General features: G+C 44.2%; 1 protein-coding gene across 1 annotated transcript; it reads left to right on the forward strand.

Moving 5' to 3' along the window:
- Positions 1 to 7,530: 7,530 nt before the first annotated feature.
- On the forward strand, positions 7,531 to 14,356 carry GPR15LG (G protein-coupled receptor 15 ligand; the record flags this gene model as incomplete). The annotated part of the gene is made up of 3 exons (XM_080926992.1): positions 7,531 to 7,600; positions 9,805 to 9,885; positions 14,271 to 14,356. The coding sequence occupies 3 exons, from the start codon at positions 7,531 to 7,533 to the stop codon at positions 14,354 to 14,356; spliced, it is 237 nt and encodes a 78-aa protein (XP_080783118.1).
- Between the last annotated feature and the right edge of the window lie 140 nt (positions 14,357 to 14,496).

The raw sequence follows: 14,496 nt of genomic DNA on the forward strand, positions 1-14,496 counted from the left end.
TTCCATATATATTGAGTTACAAACTTGTTGGTTTCCATAAGGCTTCGTGTATCTTTCATCTTTGGCTAGAACCCCCCTCTGTCGTCCTTACAGCGATCACCCTATGTTCACTTAATCCCAAGAACCCTATCCTCCCCCTTTTCCTGTAACCTGAATTCTACTGTCCACTCTAATGGGGCTTTTTTTCTTTAGTTAGAAAATCCTGGGTTTCCGTACAGACAAGTTTGTCGGCCATGCCACGTAACTTTGAGGAGCCTTCTTGCCAACCGTATTTCCTCCTTCCCTAACCCCTCCTTTCTTGAATCTTTTCCACCCCAAGTAATCTGTCTACCTGTATTTTACTATCCCCTCCCTTAAGGCAGCCAGTCCCAATGGCTCATTTCCAGTTTCCTGTTTTCCGCATGTACTCTAGGTTAAACATAAATTCAAATTTAGGATTCACGTATGAGAGAAAATACGGGTTTTGCCTTTCCCTGAAGAAACCGCTTTATTGGGTTTTTCTAGTTCTTTTTACCCACAAATTTTATAATTTTTTTCTATGCTACTAATTACTACTTTCCTTATTTATCAGTTGACAGACATCTTTATGCTGCTTCTTAGCTATTGAGAATCAGGCCTCATTCAGAAGTGCCAAAATCAAGATATAAATGGCAAATGCTTTCTTGGCTATGGGTAAGGGGAATCCTTGGACACTGTTGAGTGTAAACGAGTAGAGCCACTCTGGAAATTAATCTGGAGGTTTCTCAGAACTAGAAATGGAACTTCCATGACCCAGTTGACTCCTGAGCAAATACCGCTGACCTTTCCATCCTACCAGAGAGAGAGCTACTTGTGCATCCGTAACTGCTTTTACCGCTTTAATGTAGGACAGTGATGATGGCTCAACAGGTAATGTGCCACAGAGCCCTGTGTTAGGTCTCAGGAGTTCACGTGGTGGAGGGAGAAAACAGGCTTCTGTATGCCATCCTCTGACTTCTACATGTGCTTACCCATGTGTTCTTTTAATGTGATGATTCAGAGCATTACAGAAGAGCATGACCAGCTCAACCCAGTTACATTCTGAAAGCACTGGAGGGTGAATGGAAGATAAAAGCTTTACCAGCTAATGTGATGTTTTCAAAACTGGAATTTGGTAGTCCTTGAAGGAAAACTTGGTACCAGCTGTGGAAAGAAGGAATGAATGGCCAGGGACATGTCACTCTGAATCAGCTTACATCTGATTGCCAGTAAACAGGAGAGCTACCATTTCAAAAGAAGGCACTTGGCCTGTACCACACAGTGCTTAAGGCAGAAACCCTTACTAGAGGTGAGAGATGTTAAAAAGTCTTGACAACACTCTAGGTCTTCTGGCTCAAGTCACTCTTCAGATATTAGCATACCCAAGTGACTCATAAACGACTCTCAGGGGATTGCTATATCTATTAGACACTCTTAAGTAATAAATCATGTGAAGTAACACTTAGATGACTCAAAAGCATCCAGAAAATAAAAAGGATTATCCAAGGTAATTTTAACAAGTTCTGTAGCAAGTTCTGAGAAGTGTTGGTACTTTCCTGAGAAAAAGAAAGTCTAGCCTCATCTCTACAGGCAGCATGAGTGGGGAATGTTGACCTACTTAGAGAATTCAGCTCCACTGCAGGACCCTGACCAAATTCTGTTGGTTATGCAAACTGTAAAGTCTTCAGGACTCTCTACTTGTGCCGGCAGTCAAGTAATGCCAGTGTGGGTGTCTAGAAACCTACGTATGAATGATTTAAGCTGAATGATGCTTCCTAAAGCTGAACTGGGGGGAGGGGGAGGACTGTCAAGATGACTTGGTAGGTAAAAGTACCTGGTGCCAAGCCTGATGACCCAAGTTTGATTCCTACGATACTTGGTAGGTAAAGGTACCTGGTGCCAAGCCTGATGACCCAAGTTTGATTCCTACGATTCTTAGGGTAAAAGGTGAGCACCTCTCGTCTTCACACAAACAGCTCATATGTGGGTGCATGCATGCATGTATGTGTATCCTATGTGTGCCCGGTCCCTCTGATGTAAGATGGCTTTGAACTGGATGGAGTTAATATGGAAGCCAGCACCCTTAACTGATAACCCATCTGTCCAGTCCATGCGAAAGAAACATGGGAAGTCCATATGGGGAGAGAGTGAGAACATTGTAACACTTGATAGAAAGCTCCTTAGGAAATGGTCAGAAAGACCCACTGCAGCACTAACCTTATGCCTTCAAACACCCATGGTCCAGCATGCCTTGTCTGTAACCTTTTCTCCTCCAGCTGAGTTGACTTTTCCCCAGGATTGCCTATCTCCAGCAGCTCCACAAAAGTCTTTATTCTGTCTTGGGGCTTCTGGAAAAACTGCTGCTGAGTAGCAAGGAACAGAGCAGATGTCAACTAGATGCATCCCGAGCCTTCCTGCTGTTCTTCAGTTCTAAGCAGAAACCCTTGCCACTCCTGTTCTATCAATACCCCCCTTCCTGCCAAGGCTCATGCGGGCTCAACTTCGTCCTCATCTTCCTCTACCAAAATCGACATGTGCATATTGTCTGTCTTAACTTTGAAGACCTAAATGTATGTGCATGTGTATTCCTAGTGTAACAAGAGAAGGTTCCTATTAAAGAAGCACCAGATATCAACACAGACAGTGTTTGTATACTGTTTGGAGACCGGTTGTTATCGGAATAGAAAGACCTAGTTATTCCATTTTGGGGTATATACCCTAAGAAGGTGAAATCAGTATGTTGAAAAGATATTTGCACTCATGTTCGTCCTAGCAGTGTTGACAGTAACCAAGATAGTGAACCTGAGTGACCGTCAGTGGTTGAGTGGAAAATGAGCATCTGATGTATATGTCCAACATAATCCTGCTAAACCGTGACAAGGCAAATCTACTAAAAGCAACAACCTGGGTATTGTATTGAATGTAAAATAAGGCAGGGGAAGAAACAAAAGGGATATATATGTGCTCATATGTGAGCTCTAAAGCAGTGAATGGAGGTGGGCAGTTTACATCAAGAGCACAGAAACTGGTATCCTGGCTTCAACACCAATCTTCAGTGCTCGTAGAAGAGCAGAGGAAAGGGAAAAATAGTCTCCCTGCAAGCCTTTGTGGGCTGGTAGAGAACACAGTATTCAGGAACCTTATCAGTGAAAGAAACCCCAGACCAACTGCTGCCTCTGTGGAAGGACAGGATAGTCCCAAAACCAGGGCTGTGGGAGAATTATCTGGCAGTGGGGAGATGGGCGTTACCAGTGGGAAGCATCACCCAGCAGTAAGAACAGAGGATTGAATGAAGGAATCCAAGGAAGTCCCTCATGCTGGGCTTCCCCTGCGCATACACCCTGGAATTCTGTGAGAACAACAGCTTTGGAGTCTGGCAAATGGAGTTCCACTGGAGAGACCCCTCATGGCTTCAAGACCATGACTTCATACATTCCCCTCGGGTCAAGTGGGGAGGGAATGTCATGATGCTATCACCCTCCATCAGTTGCTTCGTGCCAAGCACACAGGAGGGAACGTCATTTCTGATCAACCATGAGGTCTATAAAGAAGAGGTAAGTACTGCCTGAGGTGTGGGACTCAGGCCAGAAAGTGAGCAAATGGGGTGGAGAATCCTTGGGCAGCTTCTTCCTCACTGCTCTGGGAAATAACAAACTTGATGTGAAATGGTTCTTGATATGAAATCCCCTTTTGTTTTAGGTGTGTCTTCAAAGACTTTCTCCTCAGGATGACTGCCAAGTTTTCAAAATCATTTTTGGAAACCATTCAAATTTGGGTTATTTTTTTCTCCATACTAAAACCGGGTATGCTTAAGACTAACAGCTGTGCCCATTAAAATGCTTCTCATTTTTGCCTCTTTCAGCTCAACATGAGATTCTGAGTATTCTAAAGAGACAGAGGTGTTTCTTTTAAAATAAATAAATAAATAAATAAATAAATAAATAAATAAGAGGCTGACAGTTATCTTGAAAATGTTTAATAAAAAAAAAAAAAAAAAAAAAAAAAACTAAGTGGAAATCCGAGAAGATGGGAATGAGGCTATACTCTAGGTTTATCTTATTTATTTTCCCTGAACTAATTTTAATTTGCTTCAATACATTTTTCTGACCATTTAAAAAGGAGGCAGAATCCCAACATAGGAATCCGTTCTTCCTCTAAAGCTTATGATCCCAGCAAAATCTGCAAATATGAGAATTCTGGCTTGTGTGAGTCAGGAAAAGCCCCCAAGATAACTGATTCCTCCCACCCTTAACTGAACAATGTCCTTATGGCTTTATCCTGCAGTGAGGAACAATCTGTGCTGAGCCAAAACGGTGCTACAGTTCTGTGGTAGAGTGCTGAAAAATTCCAGGAGAATGATCAAAGCCTGGCCAGGTGGGTCAGAAGATCCAGGCAGCAAGCGTTCCCCTAATTTCTGTACCTACTAAGCAGTTGAAGCTCTGGAACAACTCCAGAGCTGGTGCCCCGGAGAGAGGTGGGGCAGCCGATTTTGGAGCCTAGATGTCTGTCTGCTCTTGAGGCACATTAAGGGGAAAGTACAGTTTAGCTAGCAGACTGTAGGATGTGATCTACAGACCTACAGACAAGGAACCTGAACTGGTTTCTCTGGGTAAACCAACTGTAAAGTTTTTTCACATCGATTAAAAAGCATAGGCTCCTGGTTAAAATGTCCCCTGGCCATTGATTTTCTTACCGAACCGCTTTGGGCATGAACCTAAACTGCTTCACTAGTCAGAAGCAAGCAAAGCCTCAAGGGAAGTGGACATTCCATAGGCCAGTCTCCAGCAGCAAGAGATGTCTGACTTGTCTGCCAGGATCCTGGAGAGTGGGATAGAATGTGACACCTTTCTATGGGACCTGCCCAGTTAGGAACCATCCATTCCTTGATTCCAAAAAGTCCTGAAGGTGCTGGCCACCTTCACCATATTTGTCCAGCCAGAGTGAGCTGCTTTCCTGTGGAGACCCCTCCCATACATATTCCCTGTGCTCTCTTGGTTGAAGAACATTTGTATGGTTCTCAATCTTTCATTCCTTAGGTTCTGATATGGATGTGTGTAATGTACCCAGTTCCTCCTCTCTTAAGTTACCTCGTCTTACCGGAGCTTTTGAATACCCAGAAATTAACCTGTAAGCCCCGTTTGTTAAGTGACCAGTTAACTCCCTGGGATGCTGGAAGTTGTAGTACTTGGAAAATAACAAAGCCTCATGGGAAACTACAGTGACCTATAAGTCAGTCTTTATGAACCCCTGCAATTGTCTCAGGAGCCATTCAGCTGAGAAATCCCAGGGAATAGTTCAAAGTCTGTCTCTTGGTCAGTATTTAGTACTCAACAGAGCCTGCTTTAAATTTGGCTCAAAATGGTGGAACTGGTTTTTCTCCAGGGAATCTCAGGCTTAGCACCTTATCTTCAACCATCTCCAGAATGACAGCCTGACCTGGACACAGGTGGCCAGGTGCCTTAGACGAGTCTCAGCACAACCTAGGCATTATAGAGCTCTGTGCCACTCAGCTGCTCAGAGATGCCCATGACTCATGATGATGCCACAGACCCCAGTGTCTGCCTTACCCTCCTTTTGCTCCCCTGGGTTCAGGCCATTTGTCTCCCAGACCTCTGCTGCTTCTAGGAAAGAGAAATCTGAGAGCAAACCACCACCACCACACCAGATATTGGGAAAGCCTGGAAGAGAATATCCCATGAGCTTGGTCTGGAAGAAGGACAGGAGCTGAGGGCTTGAGCAGAGCTGAGGAAAGGCTCAGTAGACTGTGGTGGCAGTTGCCCACTTACTATCCTACACAGGCTGGAGATCGCCTGGCTTGTCTTACCCTCAAGACCTGTCACTTGCCAAATGACTGTGGTGGTTTTAATGTGCTTGGAAGAGGGAGTGACACTATAAAAGGTGTGGACTTCTTGGGGTAGGTATGGAGTTGTTGGCAGAAGTGTGTCACTGTGGACATGGATTGAAGACTTATCCTAGCTACCTAGAAGTCAATCTCCTAGCTGCCATCAGATCAATATGTAGAACTCTCAGCTCCTCTTGTACCATGTTGCCACCTTGATGATGGACTGAGCTTCTGAACCTGTAAGCCAGTCCCAATTAAATGTCCTTATAAGAGTTGCCTTGGTCTGGGCTGGAGAGATGGCTCAGTGGTTAAGAGCACTGACTGCTCTTCCAGAGGTCCTGAGTTCAAATCCCAGCAACAACATGGTGGCTCACAACCATCTGTAATGAGAGCTGATGCCCTCTTCTGGTATGTCTGAAGACAACTACAGTGTACTTATATAATAATAATAATAATAATAATAATAATAATAATAATAATAAAAGTTGCCTTGGTCATGGAGTCTGTTCATAGCAGTAAAACTCAGTAACTCTGACAGGCATCCATATAAGACTGTGCTTGCCCTGTCCCACAGGGACCTTCCATTCACTCCCTATGCTTAGGCCACATGTCTTAGAGACCATAGACTACCCCTAAGTGTCCAGCTTCTGTTTGCCCAGCTAGAAGACACTAGGCCTACCTTTATTATCTTGGCCAATATAACTCTTTCATGTTCCAGGAAGTCCACCACAACCTGACTCACCATACTGGCTCACTGCCCTACCGAAACTTTCTACTCCATTTCTAGGCAGCCTTCTCTCCTTCCTCCTCTAGCTGACTGTACATTATCTTTCATGGGCCTTTGGCATGGTAATGTGTAGTGTGGCAGTCACCTCTCTGCACAGCGGTCTCTGGGATCAGGCACAGTATCACATCCCAGTTCAGGGTATGTTGAAGGGATGGGCAATCTAGCTTCCTGAGGCTGTGAAACACTCCCTTACTCCTCAGTCAGATTCTCCCAGATGCTACGCCTTCCTCAGGTCGGCATGTAGCATTCTTTTTATTTAATCACTTTGCCAGTTGTTCACCATGGGCTAACTTCAGTCCCCGCATAATTTAACAATGCTATAAGTACCAAGCTTGGTACAGGTAACTTCTGGAACATGTCCTCAGGCAGCTCTGTATCCACTTCACAGATGGACAGCAGATCCAGAGACATTTGATGGTGACAAGTCCAAGATAACACTGTTGCTAAGTGTCAGACAAAGGATTCCAAGCTCAACCATTTGGCTCCCCCTGAGCCTTTGCCTTTGGTTTTATGACCTCTTTCCCAGCCACATTTACGAGAGAGCAGGAAGATCTGCATTTGATGGAGTTATTGCTCACTCTAAAAGTTAACGTTCAACCCCGGACGGTGGCTTTTCACTGCACAAGAGTTTCTTTTTCTAACCACTGAGACCAACACAGAACACCTCTCAGGGCTAGACATTTAGAAGCATATGCAGCAAGTCACCCAATTCTCCCAATTTCTTGAAGAGCTGGTTTATTATCCTGTTGGGAGGGGCCCACTGTACTTATGAGACTCCTAGGGCTGGGATGCCTTGCCTATGGGGAAACGCCTCTCTGCCAACCTATAAATGTCTTTGGAGGCCAAAGGAAGGTCTTTTGTGGCACCGCTTCCTCCCTAGCTGTGAGACTCCAGCTACTTCACTATGAGACTTCTAGCCCTTTCCGGTTTGCTCTGCATACTGCTCCTCTGCCTCTGCGTTCTCTCCTCAGAAGGTAACTTGCTTCTATGTCTTATGCTCCCAAAGATGCTGCAGGCCTACTGTGTAAACAGAGTTTTGGCACCAGATATATAAATGGAAGATATTTCGGTTCCAAGGTATGGTTAAAGGGAAGGTGCTTATTGTAGATACAAGGTAATTACAGCCGGAGGCATCTGGAAGAATCCAAAGCAGAGAAGGGAAGTAGTACACTGAACATAGCCAGCAGACAGAACTTGATCATGAGAGAAAAAAGAAAGAAGAGGGGGGGGGGGCAAGAAAGGAGGAAGACAAAGAAAATGCAGGCAAAGGAAACCAGGAAAGAAAGCCAGAGAGGAAGACAAAAGAGAGCACACATGACTGAAATGTCATGGTTAGATGAGAATGAAAAGTTGGGGAAGAGAATCCCATGGCTTGTAGAAGTTAAGGATAGAAAAATAGGATGTAAAGGGCCAGAAGTTTTCCTGGGAAGTCCTGGAGACCTGTGTGCACTTTGCTAACATGTTCCACAGACAGCCACTTGTCTCTTCTGAAAGTAATAAGGAAGTATCTCCTTTCGTTGAGGAAAACGTGCACCAGAATTTGGGGGAGTGGAGTTTCCTTTGGACCTGACACCTATATGAAGTTTCATACTTACCATACAAACACAAGTCCACCTAACTAGCTACTTATCTGAGCTGTTCCTGTCTGGACAGTCAGGCGACCTCTATCGCCGTTTGTATTGCCTTTGGGACAATGGAAATGAACAGCTGGCTCTCTAAACTTGAGTATTTCAAATCCTCCTGCACAGAAAGCTCTGTGAACAGAAGGAGTGAGGTAATGTGTGGAAGGGAGATATGTGTGGGAACATACATGTTCTTTTCATCCTGGTAGAGAGGACTATACCTGCTGCCTCTAAGATTTATTATTTTATTCGTGTGACTGTATGTGGATATGCCACATGTGTATGCACTCCCTCAAGGGCCAGAGGTGGGTGCTGGGTTTCCTGCTGTGGAGTTATAGGTGGTTGTGTGGCTCTGGACATGGAACCAGATTTGGGTCCTTTGGAAGAACAGCAAACGCTCTTAAAGCCTGAGTCAACTCCCCATCCACCTATTGCCTTTTTCATTCTAAAAGCTTAGTATTGGACTCTTTTCTTCTTACTTAACCCTCCATTTACTTTTATATATCAATACTTAAGATGATTTAACACTTAGTTGGCATAAGCAATTAAAAAAAATACCCCTCACCATATTACTTAATCACCCAAAATGCTGATGATTGACTTCGTTCCCGTACAGGATTCTCCCTGAGTAGTTGAGTTACAGGAAGCATTTGCTTCTGATTTTTGTTGGTTGGTTAGATGTTGCTGCTGCTCAAGTCTCTATGGTAAAAACACACATTCTATAAGGAAGACAATGGTTAGTTTCTTCAACATAGCCCAAAGCATTGCCATATATCAGCACCTTATTTTTGGACAATTTTAAGGTTACCAATATGACTCTAATGAAAATCCAGTGGGAATGGTATCCTTGACCTTAAACCTTCTCTTCATTTAGGATTGTATCCTGCAGCTTTGGGGTATGGCATCAGATATGTGTGTGTGTGTGTGCCTCAACATCCTATGAGTGTTCATTGATGAATTTGTATGCTCAGACACACTATATTAAATATTCAGTCACAAAAGCTTTGTGAATATAAAATGGGTTTTTTTGTATTTAGGATTTTTTTTTCATAGACTATGAATCTGGATTGCCAGTCAGAATTAACATCTAAGCACAAAGATATTTCTGCACAGTGCTAAGGTGTTTTTGAAAGCATCATGAGGAAGAAATATTCAGATGATACAATGACATCCAAGATTAACTTTATCTCTGGAAAACCACACAACATAGGCTACCTCTACCTTCCCTCATTAACCTCATCCTGGTTTTGTTGTTAGTGGTGGTGGTTGTTTGTTATTTTAACAAATATTCTTTTGTTGTGGTGGTGGTTTGTTTTTTAACACAGTGATTCTCTTTGTAACCTCTGTAGGCCAGGGTGGCCTCAGACTCACAGATCCGCTAGCCTCTGCCTCCTGAATGATGGAACTAAAGATGTGTCACCACTGCCCAGCTTTTAATAAATATTTTTAAACTCTGGACTTTGTGAGTAGAAGCTCTCCCAAGTCATCCTTATACAGATTATCCCAATGGTGGCCCTGATCCACCTAAAAGGGCTCTATATTCCTCTTCTTTTCAGGGAGAAGGCATCCTGCCAAGTTCTCAAAACTCAGGTCCTGCTGTCAACTATCTCCTAGATCCAAACCGACAACCCAGAAAGGTCAGTGACCTCATCCTGTCTGGGCTGGAAGTGGGAGGATTTTTAGGGAAGCCATGGGACCAGCGAGTTGACAGCTGGTTTCAAGTGCTATTACAGAGGGACCACATTTAATCTCAGGCACATTGAGTTTAGAGTCCGATAAAGAGGCAATAATTCAATCATTTAAAGATGAACACTTTCTATCAAGAAAAAGTATATGGGTACAGGGGCCAGGCATGGTAGCACATAGTAATCCCAGAATTAGAGTGGCAAATACAAGAAGAATGTGATTCTTGTGACCAGCTAGAGTTATACAATGAATTCATGGCTCAAGGGCTGGGGATGTGGCTCAGTCGGTGCGAGAGTGCTTGCCTAGAAAGCTCGGGGTCCTGAGTTAGTCTCCATTGGAAGAAAAATTTAATATAAAAAAAAGGAAAGGAAGAGAGAAGAGATATGAAAAAGTATTCATTTCTGGATAGGAAACCTTATGGAAAGATTATGAGACTGAATGCAGATGACAGAGAAGAGAAAAGGGAACAACCTGAAAGTCTGGTGTGATCAAGAAGGAGCAGTGACAGAGGAGCTACATGACAATGACAGAGGGGCCCAGAGCATCTGCAAACCATAGCCCACCTAGAAACCCTAAGCAGAACCTGCAAGAGGGTCTCCAGCCAGTGTGTGGAGTATGTGGATGCAGAGAATGACAGCTCGGTAAAAGACAAGACTGTACCCAAAAATATAGACAAGGACTCTGAGGCTTGGTCTTGACACCAGGCTGGGATCATCCTTGATCAGCATGAGCCTGCAAGGGCCAAACTGCCTTCTCCCAAACCTGAGGGACCAGAGACTGAGTAGTAGTGAGGTAGACAGGCCCAGGTCCAGATCCAAAGTACACAGATTGCAACACTAGGAAATTAGATCAGCATTAGACCGAAGCTCTGAGTTGCTGTTCCAGGGTAGATGCTGGACTTCTGTGGTTTCTGTACAGAGTCCTAGAACTTAAGGCAGGCAGAGCCCTGTAGAAAGGCTGCAGAACTTGAGCCAGAGAGGTCTGACTTCAATTTCGGACCTGTATCTTAGCTCTCTGCAGACCCGGTGCAAATGTTTGCAAGTCCGAAGCTACAGCTGCCCTTGCTCCTCCAGGCTGTGGCACATGACCAAGAGTCTTGTCTTCCAAGAGGAAACTTCGATGTGAATGAATTGGGGAACAAAATGAGGAAGACAGGATAGCTCCAACCTCAGTACCCCTGACAGGCTGACAGCCCCTCCTCCACACTGCCATCACACCCTGTCAGGGCTGGGTAAAAATAACTGCTTCTCTCACACGTAGCTCGTGAATAACCAAGTGTGAGGCATCCGCTGAGGGAAGGTGGAAGATGAGTATAGGCTGCCAGCAACTCTGCCCCCACAGTGGCTTGTGAAATAAAGTGCAAATGTAGGGAAGAGAGGTGCCAGATCCCTACTGAGGGCTTGCTGGAACCTGTCCTCCCCTCTAGCCCCTCCCTGCACAGATGCACAAAGGCAGAAGAGATAAGAGAAACTGAGAGAAGAGGGGTGCATACGCATGCACACACTACACACTACACATACCCAGATACCTGCACAACCACACAGACGCATATGCAAGTACATGCATGCAGACATATGTACACCACATAATTGCACAAAAGCAATTACATTGCATACATGAACCTACACATGTCACATTATAGACACACACAAATATCACACAGAATTACAGACACACAAATACATAGACCACTTAGTACATATATAGACACAAACATTATACACATATAGACATACAGATTCATGCATAAACACACACATATATACATATATAAATACATACAGATGTGTGCATCGAATGTACACATACATATACCTACATGACACATACAGACTTAGGCACATAAATACATATGTACAGAAAAGGATGGATAAACACACACATCACACTCTACGCACAGCTCCTAAAATGTGGAATGTGCTAGGTACACTCTCTGTGTCCGGTGTGAGAGCAGCCTTTTGTTGAGCATGATCTAAGTCACAAATCCTCTGCTGAGACTGAGTGTATGTTTCAAGAATTCCACGGCAGAATTCATGAGCAAGTTAGAACAAGAAGACTGAAGCAAACATCTTTACTGGACCCTCACCGTATAAACACCAGGCTCTGTGGGTGTTTTGCACTATAACTGGCTGCCTCATCTCTGGAAAGAAGTTTCCCACAGAATGTCATGATGATTAAACATACTGGAAGGAAAATACCCTCAGGGTGGGATCTGAGCTCCACCATCTTCTGGTTTTGTGTTTCTGAGCATTCCCCTCCTCTGTAGAAAGTGTGTGACTGCTGATGTTGAGAAATCAGTAGGGTTATGTTCACAGAACACTCGGCATCAGGCCAAGTCCATGACACCCTGTGAACTTGAATCACCATTTCAGTGGAGGAGGTTGGGTTTCCAGGGCAGTGGCTTTTACTTGAGAACCCATGTGTTTTGTGTATCTTTGTGTATAGAGTTACATAGTACATAGGTGTTGTGTATGTGGTATTTGTATATGTTTCTATGCACATGTGTGTGTTTATGTGTATGTGGTGTGTGTGTGTGTGCGTGTGTATGTGCACACATGCATGCATGTGCCTCTCTTTCCTCCAGCTTTTTTTTTCTTCTCTTGACTCTTCACTGCTGCTGATTACACAACACTAACCCAGAGCACATGCCTGCCCAGGCTTGGAGTTTTCACCCAGAATCTTCCAGAAGAGACCTGAGATCCAGAGAGATGGAATGAGAAGATGAATCAGGGAATTGGGCAATCAACTGCAGAATTTCAGAGTGTGTCACGTTCCTGCCATCTAGTCTACTGTCCTGGGGTTCACAGGCAGGGACATTAGGCACTCACTCAGACTGACCACTGCTCATCCGACAACTTTTTCCAAGCTCTGCTTTGTGTCTACTTGCTGTGCTAAGCCCATGGAATGAAACAGTGTGCACGGCTTGGGATTTGTGTTGAAGTAACAAACCCCTTTTGGAAAATGGATGTGATAAATGAATAGCAGGCTGACTGAAGTGACTGTGTTTAACAGCTTACTGGGAGAAGTGGGGTAGAGTTTTCTTAAAGTGGTTTTATAAACTGTAGGGCCATCTGCATAGCAATACTGCCCAGGTAGCACTTTTGAAAGGAACACTCAATACACTGGCACAGTTGACTACTGAGGGGCTTAGACACTGGCCTACATCAAACCCATGGCTTCTTGAATCCCACCAGATCAAAGTTATGAGCCTTTGTCAGGTCATCTCCCTTCCATGAGTTACAAGGTCACCAGGAGAAGCCCTTAGGAGGCCACATAGAGAGACTCCTGACACCTGAGACAAGGTCTGGTCCTAAATATTTGGACTCCACTCTCTGTTTCAAAGCTCAACAAAATAACCCAGGCCAGACTTAGGGTGGAAGACTGCAGAGCCTGTTCCCATCCCATGTAGCTGCCTCTGACTTTACAAGGGCTTAACTGAAGTGGTAAAGATTACCCATTGGGAAAGAGGGATCACTTGAGGGTTTCAGGATAGCAACACCAGGGTAGATGTATAACATATAGACCCAGAACAATAAACCCTAGAAAGAAGGTGGCAGGCAGAGCTGGCAGCCTTACTGCCCAGGAGTCCATTCAGAGGAACCAATTCTCTATCACCGGATCCTTGTTAACCTCATCTGCACAGTAAGCTATCCTGACCCTGGGTAACCCAAAGCAATAAGTATACTTTGCAGTGAGTTTGCATATCAGGTAGATCTGTCTTTCATCCTGGCCGATGGCATTCATTTGTTTATTTGATTGTTTGTATGTTTGTGATCGGGTAATGGAATGTAATTGGTGGTGGCTGCATGTGGTAGAGGATGAATAAGTATTGCTTTGCATAAGTATTTACATCCACCAACACTTGCAGTATCCTGAAAATTAGGTACTATTACTGTTGTTGTTTTAAGGATGCGGGGCCAAACAACAGAGAAGTTAAGTTAAAGAAACATGTTAAAGGTAGAGTCAATGGAAGACTAGTGAATACTATAGGATTTGAATCAAGGCAATTCTGCTCCAGATTCTGTACCTTTAATTTCCATATCACAGTGCAAATAGAAATAAACTGGAATCATAGAAACAATTGTATCGCCATTACTTGTAATCCTGTCCACTCTCACTCAGTTAGCACCTGATCAGTGTTACTTTAATTGATGCCAGGAAAGGTCCATTTAGGCTCCAGAGCGGGCAATAAGATTCACTTATTTAGTTCCTGTAAATTGTTAGGTATGAGTCTTAATCATGTCTTCCTCTCTCTACCCATCTTAATCATGTCTTCTACCCTCTTCACTTTGCCTTCCTGCACCTCTTCTTCATGTCTTCTGTCACTCAGGTCCAGGAAACCACATAAAGACCTGCAGACCATGCAGACACAAGCTACCATCCAAGTCATGGGTGGTGCCTGGGGCTCTCCCTCAGATATAGGGCCTCTCAAAGCTGGCCTCTGCCGAGATGAAACATTGATGCCCAGATGTGGAGACAACCTTCTGTCCCACTACCAACCTTCCTGGCCAGTAAGCCGTGACAGCAGAATGCTTCAGACACCCAGAAGTGACATCCTCATA

The sequence above is a fragment of the Micromys minutus genome, assembly GCF_963924665.1.
Source record: "Micromys minutus genome assembly, chromosome: 12".
Classification (NCBI taxonomy): Eukaryota; Metazoa; Chordata; class Mammalia; order Rodentia; family Muridae; genus Micromys; species Micromys minutus.